Raw genomic sequence first — 13,209 nt, 5'->3', positions numbered from 1 at the left:
TGGAGTTGTTGTAGAAATAAAAAAGAATAATTTAGAATTATTTCATATTTTTTGTGGTGATTACAAAGTCAGTCAAATGAACCAAGCACTTATATAATGTTATTAACTGTGGTGTCTATCCAAGAGTTCTATCCACCATTTGAAAAGCTGCTGTGCATACAAGCAAAGCTCAATATTCACTTTTGTAATGATGGAAGGATAGACATGAATAATGTTGATGCTAAATTTTATTTCACATGCAGGACATGGGGATTAATTACTCTATCATTCACATTTCTTCGTGTGATGTAACATAAAGAATACAAACATAGATTTACCAAACATTATTGTTGAGTTTAACTTCATTTATAAATTTAAACTTTTCCAGTCACTGGAGAAGAGCACTTTTATTTGTAACAGATTAAATATGAAGTTTCATTGAAAATATCTTGATATTAATTTAAGAGGTTCTAGAAGTCAGGTAAATGAAATGTGAAAACTGTAAAGTGAAAAAGTATTTTTAATCTTAACATGAAAAGCACCTCAAATTCAGACTAGTCAAAGTCTGAGTCAGATTCTTACTTAAAAAAACCCACAAGAAATTTGATTTTTTTGTTTACAAAAGAGTTGTGATATTTACTAAAAACTTGCCAAATTTTGTGAATATATATTTACTAGATTAAAAGCTATAGTATGTATAATTTCATGGTCATGTGGTGGTTGCAAGATTGGTCAAAGTGACCAAGCTTGTTAAGAGAGGGTTACTTTAAGTCAGTATCAGGTAGTCAGTCACTTGATGTCTGATATCTTACTCATTTATTATATAATAAGTATTTCATAGAAATTAGTATTGTGAAACAATTACTGTTCATGTACATTTTAAATGTAGCAAATATTTCCTATAAGGCCTTTGAAAATATATTTTCAAATTTGAAGTAATAATTTTAAGAAGTTGAAGGTCTAATATATGGAAGAAGCTTACTGACTGGTTATCTTGCAAAAGATGCATAAGCTTTTTTTTTTAATTACTTTAATACCTTATTTGGTAATACTTACAAAGCAGAACCTTTCAGTGTGCAGAATGCCATTGTAATGCATTTATGTGACACTTGCATTTCTTTGAAAACATTAAAGGAATAGCATTTTATCACCAAACGTTTTGTAGATTATTTTTTATGCTCACTTTGCTAAACGTATTGTAGGCAGTGTTTTTAATTTAGATGTTTCTGCTGTTGTTTGCCCAAGGGACATTTGATGCTACATCATGAGCCCATGGCTTAATCACATAAAATTTTAGAATGATATAGATAATGCATAATATCTGAAGTAGTAAGATATTTGATCAAGTTTGAAACACTGTAAGCCAGTTTATCATTTACTTCAATGTTGTGAATACTAAATATTTGTTTTAATAATGAAATAGATGTTTGAGAAGTAACACAGATAAAAAAAATCTACAGTTAAGTTTCATTTTTATACCAACTCTTGCAAAAAAAAAAGAAATATTTTCAGAGTATATATCAGGTGACAACCTCTCTTAAAACGTAATTACAGATTAGCTTGGTGTATATATTTTAGTTGAAAGTGTAAGGTGATGAAATTATTCAGAAATGAAGATGCCAGAAACTGTCAATTTGGCCTTTTTATTTGACACCTTTTGTTTATGTTACTGATATTTTGGGCACAACTGTTTTTCATCTGTGGATGCTAAAATAGAAGAGACTTTCTAGCATTTAATAGGACTGCTTACACATTTCCAATAAAAGGATTGAGCTTGTAGTGTGTTGAGAAACCCACTTGCAAAGCTGTTTTAAATCCAATTATAGAAAATGCCTAAACAAAGATACAAATCCAAGAACTTTATACAATAACATAAAACAATTGTATGTGTCTTACAGTCAAAATAGCTAGAAAATCTAAGAGAGCAAAGTTGTACATACTATTTTCATTCTTTTGTTTCATAAAAGTATAGAAATAATATTTTTACATTTAAGTAGCTAACACTGTACTAGTAGTTTCTTTTGGTTGTATTTATATCAGTAGAAATGTTAGATTTAAACTCCATATGTGTTAATTACAGGAATTTTCAATACAGTGGTTTATTCATTAACTTGTAGGTAGAAAATTTGTTTATTGGTGCTGGGATGAATTCCAGTGGTATAGTAACAGCAGGTGGAAATGGTCGAATTTTAGCTGAACTTATGAATGGAGAGAAGCCATTTGTTAATCTTACAAAGCTGGATATTAAACGATGTTTAGGCCACCAAGGAAACAACAAGTTCCTGAACGATAGAACAGTTGAATTACTTGGTATGGCATATTAAAACAAATGTTTTGAAATTCAAACATTCTTATAATTTTTTTTTTACATATTAGTTTCTTACAAATTTTTATAACTACAATATAAATTTAATAGATTAAAAAGTGTGAAAAATAATATTTGTGTAACTTAAAGATAAAAATTGAAGTTACAAATACAAGACTATTATGTTTCCTTGAAAAATACACAGGTTGTGTTACTTGATTTCGTTATAATACACACTGATTAACTATACTACAGAGAATCAAGCTTATCGTTTCTAAAAGATTAAAAGAACACAAGCATATTATAAAAAATGAATGCATTAGTTATAGGTGTTTTAGAACATAAACACCATTTTGATTGGAAGAATTTTTAAATTATTGCAAAGTATAAAAACAACTTTGAACATACATTTCATGAACCATATTGTATTTTTATAGATAATTTGCACATGAAAAGCAATGTTAACACAGACAAGCATTGTCTCTTGCTAAAACGTTAGTATCCATTAAAAAATGACATCAATGGTGTTTGAAACATCAGGCTTCAGTTTATAATATTTATTTGCAAACCTTGTTTTAGTTCTTTAAACAGTGTTTTTAACCATTTTTAAATCAGGTATGTCCAATAATTTAATATTTTAGTCTTACTCAAATTTATCAAAACTTGTATAATTATCATAAATTGGTATTTAATAGGTACACACTAGAGGTGAGGTTAAGTACTTACAATAAGGGAGTGGTAATCAGATATCAAGTTTTATGGCTAATAACCTGTAGAATCACCTTTGTATAATTACTAATTAGCCACAATATAGATATAAGCAGATAATAAAACTGTGACTGCTGTTAAGACTATCTTTCTTCTGATAAAGGTGTAATTATGCCTGATCTAGAAAGTTTTATATTTGATTGTAATAAACGTGAATATTTTTTTATTCTATGTCAGATTGTTAACTGAAAATTGTAGTTGTTGTTGTTAAGAACAAAGATACACTATGGGCTTTCTGTACTTTGCTCACCTGAATTTTAGTATTTTAAGGCTTAAGACTTGTCAGTGAGTGATTTTAGGCATTAACTGAAAAATGCAAATTAAATGGCTATGGCTTTCCTATTATAAGAACAATATGTAGATTATTCTTCAATAAATACAACTTTACCTTAAATAAATACAGTACTAATTCTGTTTTTTTAAACAATATGATTTTCACCTGTAGAATCAATTTGTTCTGCTCTTTAGCTTGTTAACCTTCTGTCACTTTAACTATAATTGGTCACATTCAAGGATGGTTTGGATTATATTTACTAGTTTATGATTTCTTTTTCATTTAATTATTTCAGTTCTATAACCATTAAAGTAGGTGTAATTTTATTTTTGTTTTAAATTAATTAATTTATTCTGCTTCTTAAATCAAGTAAAATTACAGGTAAAACAATGTTTAGGTGCCTGAAGGCTACTTTAATCTATTCGTATCTGCTAAACTTTTATTAGATACATACTGCATTAATTAATGTCCTTCCTATGAAATTTTATATGGTATATTTTTTTTACATCTTTATTTTCATTTCACATTAACTTGGGAAGGAAGAATTGCTTTTGATTGTGTTTGGTTAAGGAATATAATGTTATTTATTTATTCCTGTTTTTTTTATTTATTTTACTTTTTAATATCTTATACATTTTTCTTTGTTATTGGAATTCTGAATTACTTTGTGTTGTTTTTTTTGTAATTGAGTTGTGTATTCTTTATTTAGTTTTAATAATAAGCAACTATCTTCCCTTGGCTTGCTGGAGAGAGTGAATATATAAGTTGTTTGAGGATATTATCACATTTATTTATTTCAGATTTATTGCACAGCAGAATTTTACTTGTGTTGATGTTTAATTTAAGGGATGGACTATTTTCATGCTATATGAATGCTATTAATACAAAGCTCATGACTAAATGGGTTTTTGACATATTTTCAGCCTGTCTTATCTTTGCCATTTTTGGATTACATTTTAAGGTATAGACACACACTTAAATTTGTGCAGTACACCATATCTACATTGGGACCATTATATTCATTGTAGAACACCATAAATGATAACTTTCAGCACCTAAACAGCCTTAAGGATACCCTACCCCTCTAGTTATCTTTCATTCAGATGAAAAACTAGTCACAGAAAACAGCTAAACATATCATAGAACCTGAGTGCTTTAGCCCACCATGTCTTTTTATTTATGTGGTTTATGGTGCTAAATATTTACCTCATATATAAGTTTTTAAACATGAGAATGACTAGAGTGCTAGGCTTACATGCAGATGCTTGCTACAATGATTTTATATATTTATTTTATTAATACATAATATTACCCCCCTCAAATCAATTATTTTTAGTTTTATACGTAACTTAAAATTTAAATTTGAAAATAGCTGTATATAAATAAATTATTACTGGTGAAAAAACACAAAAGATGCTTTTTTATTATTTGCTTCTTATACTAATATACTGTATGAGTAGAAATTCTCTATCTTATAAGACTACTCACGTACTACAGTTCTAATTATGCTGTTCTGTTATTAGCTGGTACTTGAACTGTTGTACAGCTTGATTAATAACCTTTCACTTATCATACCTTGAAAGGTGATCATTTTGTGTGTTTTGATCTGGTACATTTTCATAGAGCTTGCTCAGTTTTAAGTTGCTGTAATTTTAACATTATTAGTAACTCATCATTATTCTAAATCTAGTAAAATGGTTATTAAACCTTTGTTTTAATATATATTTCAACCTTCATTACTAACTATATTCAAATTACTATTTGAAATATTACATATGGCATCTATCAAACTAACATTTTTATGTTGTTTGGAATTTTGTAGACAGTATGGTACCTTTAAAATTTATTGCTTTTAGGAAGAGTGTAATACTCCCTTCTGACACAAAATATTCAAATAGTGAGATTATACATGTATGTTAAAACCAGGAATGTAGAATTTTTAACATGTGGATATCACTAATACTTAAATCCCACTGGAAATGAAATAACATTTAACTTGGGGTAGCTAGAAATAAATTTGCAATAAGTAATATTTAAACCTTGGTAAGCAAAGTGAAATATCCTATAACAGCTCAGAATTAATGAAAAAGGTCAGTGCAAAAACTATTCACATGCCCCAGACAATAGTATGTAAAATAATTGAGAAGACTTCCCATCTGAAAACAAGGCCAACTGGTTCACCAAAATAAGGCTTCCATTTATCCTTTCTGTTCAACTGTTGTTCACGTCAAGCAACTAGAGAAGACTAAGCTGTTAAGTCATTGCACATAATGGCTATGGATTTCTGTGCAATCAAATTGTTGAATCAGATACTGGAAGATAGATGTTCTTATATGCTAGGTGGAGTCAGGAAAACCTGCTTGGAGAAGTGATGTCCATGGCAGCTTAACAATAGAGCTTTCTGCAATCCAAACTATGCTGATACTGTCAAGATGTGCAGTCATTAAAGAGAATGTGATAAGACATAATGTCATGAAATATTATGACATAGTGAGGCTCCTACATCTGTATTTCCATGTAAATATTTAGTTCATTGTTGACATAGTAGATAGAACACTAAGTGTCTTGAGATTCATAGGATTATTGTAAGGTTTTTAAGCTTTGTGAACTTTATAAATTGTATTTACCCCTTAGTTTAGTTATTAGCTTTATAAATTGCATTTACCCTTTAGTTTAGTTATTAATACTAACCTCTGATCAGAGTAAGTTATGTACTTAAAGCAAAATCAAAAATTAACCTGACAATCAGTTTAGCTTATCAAATACACCATTCATACATTTATAAAAATTAGAATGCATTGTTTCATCGTTAGGGAATCCTTCAGTATTATCTCTCCACCTCCAGTAGTTAAGTGATATTTCTGAAGTCTTCTAATACTAAAAATAGTTTCAACATTTGTGGTGAGAACAATACTGATAGCCCATTGTATAACTTTATATTTAAGAACAACAAGCAAACAAATCCTTGCTACTAACAATATTTTTATACTAATCCCAATAATATCTCGTGCAGTTCAGCAAGCTTAGGAAATATAGGCTAGCCCTAAATGCATATATTAAACTCAATGTGTGTGAGGTTTTATATGGGCTGGATTCATCATAGTAGATGTCCATAACTTGTTTACAATAAATTTCAATAATACAATGGCAGGATCCAATCCACTTGTTTAAAGTAATATATTCAAAAGAAGTCAAATGTATATGAAAATATTTGTTACACAGTTAATCACTTCAGCATATCTAGAACTTTTCACAAGAAAGTCATGTACTTTGGTTTTTTGGTTATGGTCATTGGTTTTCATGATTCTGTAGTTCAGTTACTTTAAAACACAATTGAAAAAAATAAATATTTATTCAACATTCTGTTATTACAATATAGTCTGTGTTAATCACACTTTAAATGTTGTCACTATACATAGATTATGGCTAAATCTACAAATGTAGTCTAGATGTATTTGACTGTATTTATCGCTAAGTTTGTGTTACATTGACTACTTTACTTTCACTCACTTGGTCACCTATATGTATACATATATTGCCTGACTGTGGCCTAGAATTTTCTAAAAACTACAAGATGTTATAATGTAGCAATACTCACTTGATGCAATGAGAAAAATTCAGAAGGTTCAAGTAACATGATACCAATTTACAGAAATTGAATTGCATACAACTAATTTTTCGTAAAATGTTACATAAGCAAACTTGCTATAATAATTGTTTTTATAATAATTTACTTTAACACTATTCTTTATAACTATCTAAATCATAACTCTTATATTAAATTTAAAGGAAGCTGTCTTGCATATCTAACATTATGTAATAATCTTTGTAATAAAAGAATAACAAAAATAAATAGGTAATGATATTCAGTGTACTAAATAATATGGCTAACACTATTAATGAAAATAACAATAAATAAATAATGTATTATATCTAAAAGCTTGTATAGTATTAAGTACCATTTGCTGAGTTTTCTTCTATTTTTTTTGTTTTCATGATCTTCCAGTTTGGGTAACACATGTACAATTGAGATTTTGTAAGTTTTAAAAACAATACATACATATTAATATGCATACTTCATTATTATATTTAACATAGTAAGCTCTTCTATCATTTGTAACATATTATGATGTGGAGTTTAAGAGAGATTTATGTTGTAGTGCTCTAATAATTTTGATTTTCTTGTGAAGGAATCCATTATTCCATATCCTTTCCAAATCAAAGTTTTCCTGAATTGGCACGCCCAATGAAAACTTCTAATCTCTATCCTTTTCACAAAACAAATGGAGCCATTTTTGGAGTGAAGAATGAAGTGGAGTTTCCACTTTGGTTCAGCAGTAAAGGAACAGGTAAACTTGTGACAACTTTTGACATTAGTTTTAGAAATCACTGTATTAGGCATACATATGTACCTGGTTTGTTTTTACATTATTGTTATGAATAAAAGTAATTTGAAAAAGAAATTACTGATCATATTGATTCAAGTATAGGTAAAGTACATCAGTGTTATTTTTCATTAAACCTCTGCCAGGAGTAACTGTGTCATTTCTTTATTTCTCTTTCATTGCATGCTCAGCAGTATTTAAGCAATACAATACAACAACAGCTACCATTTTGAACATAATATTTTAGTTGTATTATTGTAAAAGTGATCAATCCATAACTAGTTTCCCAAAAATGGCACATAAAGTGAAAACTTATGGTATGATTGTTATATATAAAAAAAAAATCACGTCATGACACAAGCACAATTCTTTCTTGAATTTACACACATTTGAAATGTGATATATATAATATTGTGATTATTTCACTTTGTTTGACTGCTTGAATTTTCTTCTCTTTTTCTGCTGTTTTTAGCTTGTTATTTATAGTTTGAGTCAGTAGCTCTTTACTCAAAATTCAGAACGTAAAGTTAGTACAACTGTTGAAAAGGTTTGCCACCACTTTTTAATGTAATTGCTTTTAGATACATATATATATAACTGTTTAAGTTTAATGCAAATATTATAATTTAGATAGTTTATAGAGTAAGGGAATCAATTTTATTTATTTTTATGTGATATTTTTATTTAATTAACTGTTTATAAATTATACATTGTATTGTTCAGTTGTTGTGAATTAGCAATTGTTTAGAATAGTTAGTGTCAGGTTTTATACAGGAGCAGGAGTCTTTATAGTAGGTTTCATTTTTATAATTTGTTAACAATAAATCTCAACAATAAATAGATAACACACAATTCACTTCTTTTAAAATAATAAATATTGAAAACAAGTCAAGTGTATGTACAAATATTCATTACACTATCATTCACAGAGGTTGGTTCAGCTATTTTAGCATCCATTTAATATGACAACTTGTTTCTGCTCTCTTCTTTTGTTGCAATACAGCCAGTGATGAATTCACTACAACTGTTGTAACCAGAAATTTAAATAATTTTCTTTTTTGTCTAAAGTATACGCAGGTTGGTTGAATTGCATTAGAGCCCAGTTGACAAGATGAATTAATCTCCTCTACCTCTGTTTTTTACAATACAATCTATGATTATAACACTAAAAATTACCACTATATAGTCTTCATAGAAATGATATAGAAATCCTAGAATCCAAGTGCTTTTGGAAGATGGACCTTTCTTCTTTAGGAGCAAATAGTTTGCCTTTTGATAATGCTTGGGTTATAGGGTTTCTGTTTCATTTCTATTAAAAATTCTTCAACCTGCATGTTTTCCTAACATTATCAGTATACACTCTTTATGCCTAAATTTACAAACACGGTTTAGATCTATATCTCTCACTAATTTTGTCTCACTTTCACTGACTTCCTTCCTTCTCACTGTATCTGCATGCATTTATAACACATGACAGAAAAATCTAGAATTATTTAGCTCTTTTTTGGCAACAATATTCATACAATGAAAGAAACACAGAATCTTCAACTATATTACAAAAGCTTAGTACAATAATTTAACTCAATATGCAATGTGACTCATACAGAGTTACATTACAAAGCTTGTCATAACTATCCCTTTTAAAATAATTAATCTTAATAATTTTTTGTTAAACCAACTATTACTACAGTTTAAATCATTAAATAAACTAAACAATAACTCTTAATCTAAACAGTCTCATATATCTAACAATGAGATTATTGCCTTGTCTTGCTAGAATTTTCCAAGTTTTTCTCATTAATGTAATTGAGTATTATTGCATCAGAATAACTAGTATTATATGAAACATTCTAGACTGTGTAATTGTGAGTTTATTGATAAAAAGTGTATAGTGACGATTTTTAAATTAAAAGCATCACAGGCTGTGTTGTAATAACAGATAAGTGAAGAATAATTTGTCTTGTTTAAAGTATCTGAACCAGACTATGTGGATTTTGATGAAAAAGAGACTAATTATTCATTGCTGTAGATACAACTGTGATAATTAAGTGTAACAAAGATTTGTATATATATTTGACTTAAGAGTAACAACTGCAAAAAATTGTTTTTTGGCACAATAATAAGTATAATTATTTAATATAAATTACAGCCAATTAGTTTTAGCAAACATATTACCATCACCATGGCAAAATTTTTTATGTAATATGTTTACCAAAACTAATTATCTGTAAATTATATTTAAGTTATACTCATTATTGTGCCAAAAAATGTCGTTTTTTGCAGTTGTTACTCTTGATATCCCAGCAAAATATGCTCTAAAATAATTACACTTGATTTGTTTTTAATTTTTATTTTAAAAAAAGGCAGGCTATGTTGCTGTTTTTTTTATAGTTGCAATTTATTGCAAACAAATTACAGACACCTAATGTATGGAAGTTTGTCCCAGAAAGCCTGAAAGTGGGGAGCTGGTCAGTATCTACAGTTGTAAACATCAGTAGAAGATGTAAACAACAGACTTATATAAGCACAGCTTATATATGTAGAGGCTACAAACATGCTATATGACCATGTCAACTGACTTTGATAAGTGGGTAAAGAGGGAAAAGCACCTTGGGCTTAAAATACAGCAAACTATGAGAGTTTGTTCAACAAAAACAAGACCTAGAGAAAGAGAGGATGAGAGACAGAGAAAGAGAAATACTAAAAGGAGAGCATAAACATGAAATACCAGCCCAAAAGGAGAAGGACAAAAAGGAGAGATAGGAGAGATTAGAAATCGATATTAAGAACACAAATTGAGATTTCAAAGTTCATCTAACAGAAAAGTGAAGGACCCACAAATTAAAATAGCATCAAGTCCAGCTGACCCAAGCTGCCCAAAATTTGATGAACAGAATGGTTACATGAATTCTTTCCTGGAGAAATATGAAAGATTTGCTTTAAGTCAGAATTGGAAGGTGACTGGGCAGTCTGTTTCAGTTCCTTTCCTGCAGGAAAAGGCCTACAAGTGTATATGGATATGATATTAGGAGATTTCATGGTCTATGACAAGTTAAAAATGGTTTTGCTGAAGCACTATTAACTTACCAAAATAAGTTTTTGCTGGAAGTTCAGAGAAGCCAAACCTAATACTGGAGAAGCTGTATTTCAAATTTCAGTATGTCTATGGCTATATTTTACTAGGTAGACCAACATGGCCAAGTGTGAAGGTATTATTGAAGGACTGGAAGATCTGCTAATATATGATCAGTTCATGATAATGTGCTCTATTTACATGTCACTATTTATGAAGGAGAAAGCACCAAAATATATGGATGAGATTACCAAACCAGCAGATCAGTATATGGAAGCCCATAGAGCAAGTATAACTGACATATCCAATAGTAACCAATCAAAGTTGAAACCAGTGGTGGCTGTCCAGAAGCAGAATACCCTCAAAGGTGACAAGAGATCAATCAACAAAAGGAAGAAGAAATGCTATTCCTTTTATAAAGTGAAGAACATCACGAATGAGTGAAAGTCTGTCATGAACAAGCAGCAGTAGAAATATCAATATGAAGTTTGTAGAGCTACCTACAGAGATTGTGCTGGTAAGAAACAATAAAACCATGGATGTTACTACCAGAAGAAACACAATGGAAACAAAACATCAGAATCACCACACGATAGAAGTGCTATCACAATAAATAAATATTGGATAATTGATGGTCTGCTGAAGTTAGTGCCAGCAATGATCATAGCATGTAACAGACATTGAAAAATGCTAGAAACCACAACATGCAGTAGATGAAAGCTATGTCAGGGACATGAAAGTGGAAGTTGTCAGAAACATTGGGTGCAGCAGTAAAAATCAGTCTAGTATGTGATGGTTAGATAATGGGCAAGGTGTGTGTGTGCTTGTTCATATTTATGAAAGAATTTCTCATAGCAAAAATAAAAGTGGAAATTTCATACTGTTTGTGGAGACCTTCTAGCCATGAAGGCACACATCTACTACTTGGTTATTAGCAATATACTAGGCAATAAATGTTTGTAGGAACTATACAGAAAGAAGACCTATATAGTATATTTAATCACCATAAGAGCTCAATAAAAGAAAAACAAGCAAGACTTCAAGCCCCTGCAAGCCTTAAAAGGTGATATTCCAAATGTAGATTTACAGGAACTGAAGGAAGCACAGAAGTAAGACTATTTACTCCATAAACATCAGGACAGTGCCTGAGAGAAAATTGAGCAAAAGACAAATGTGAAAGAGATTTATAGAACAGAGGACTGTTACACAATGTTTTACTAGATCTATCAAGATAATTACTTGGGGAAATTTAACAGATCAGAGTGCAAAAATTATGACCAGTCTCAAGTGAAGAATTTGGCTTATAAGCCAATTGTGGGAGGACACCTAGGAGCAAAGAAGATGGCACATGGAATCACCAGCAACTTTTGTTGACAAGGAATCATTGGAGACATAACCAGATTCTTCATGTCACATGTCATTTGCCAAAGACATTATCTAAAAGGAAGATGAATAAGGTACTACTGGTTGAGATGCCTTTATGGAAGAACTTTTCAGTAGAACAGCCGTGGCCATCATCAGACCACTAGCACCTGTATCTGGCAAGGGTAAATGGTGTATGGGACATTTTACCTAAAAGCCATAGAATTGCTGAAGATGGAGAGAGTACAGAAGCCTTTCTGGAAGCATTCTGCAAACTAGGTTTTTCAAAAAAAGTCTTGAATTACTGAGGGACCTAGCTCACCTCAGAACTCATGCAAGAGGTGTGCATACTTATCAGCACTATACAGCTCGTTGCTACCCTGTACAATCACGGGTACAATGGACATTATGGGAGAATCAGTGGAGTTTTAAATAGCATGCTAAAGAAGATGTTCCATAAAAAACATTTGACTGGGACAGGTACCTGCAAAGTGTATTATTTGGTTACTGAGAAGTCTTGTAAGAGATTACAGGATTCTCACCTTTCAAGTTACTGTATGGAAGAATAATACAAGGTCCGATGCAGATATTAAAAGAAATGTGGACAGAAAAAAGAAGTGAGGAATATGTACCAGTTTGTGTTAGATCTTAGAAACTGATGACAAATCAGCAAATAAGTTAGTTACATTTATAATGCACACACAGTGTCTCACGAAGGTGCTTTGTTCTGATAAAAATATTAAATGTAATTAACTTATAAAAGCATATTACATATAAGTGATGTGCATTAAACTAATAAAGAAATCTCCAATGTACACATAATAGAAGATTGTGTGCAAACTGGTGTTTGTCATTGCACAATAACAATGATACCAAGATTTTACAGAACATGGTACTGCAGAGGAACAGAAGCATAAATATGTGGTAGTTTATAACTATTTATGAGGTTTATAATTTGTTATTGACATCTTCTTTCTATTAACCCTTTCTGCACAGGCATCATTTACTATGCATATCATGAGATTTTTAATAATTTACATTCAAAGTTGTATTAAATTATTTT

The 13,209-nt window shown here is 30.0% G+C and overlaps 1 protein-coding gene across 4 annotated transcripts in view; it reads left to right on the top strand.

Moving 5' to 3' along the window:
* The window catches only part of LOC143230926 (pyruvate dehydrogenase phosphatase regulatory subunit, mitochondrial-like), a 102,884-nt gene that overhangs the window by 31,670 nt on the left and 58,005 nt on the right, over positions 1-13,209 (top strand). For all 4 annotated transcript variants that reach the window (XM_076465253.1, XM_076465252.1, XM_076465251.1 and 1 more), the window contains 2 exons: positions 2,097-2,289; positions 7,517-7,675. In XM_076465253.1, the coding sequence (XP_076321368.1) occupies positions 2,097-2,289; positions 7,517-7,675 (352 nt within the window). The remainder of the gene's footprint in view (positions 1-2,096; positions 2,290-7,516; positions 7,676-13,209) is intronic.

This window comes from Tachypleus tridentatus, chromosome 10, assembly GCF_004210375.1.
Source record: "Tachypleus tridentatus isolate NWPU-2018 chromosome 10, ASM421037v1, whole genome shotgun sequence".
NCBI classification, from domain to species: Eukaryota; Metazoa; Arthropoda; class Merostomata; order Xiphosura; family Limulidae; genus Tachypleus; species Tachypleus tridentatus.
Note: the sequence above shows the minus strand (reverse complement) of the source record. Positions and strands in the feature narration are given on the sequence as shown.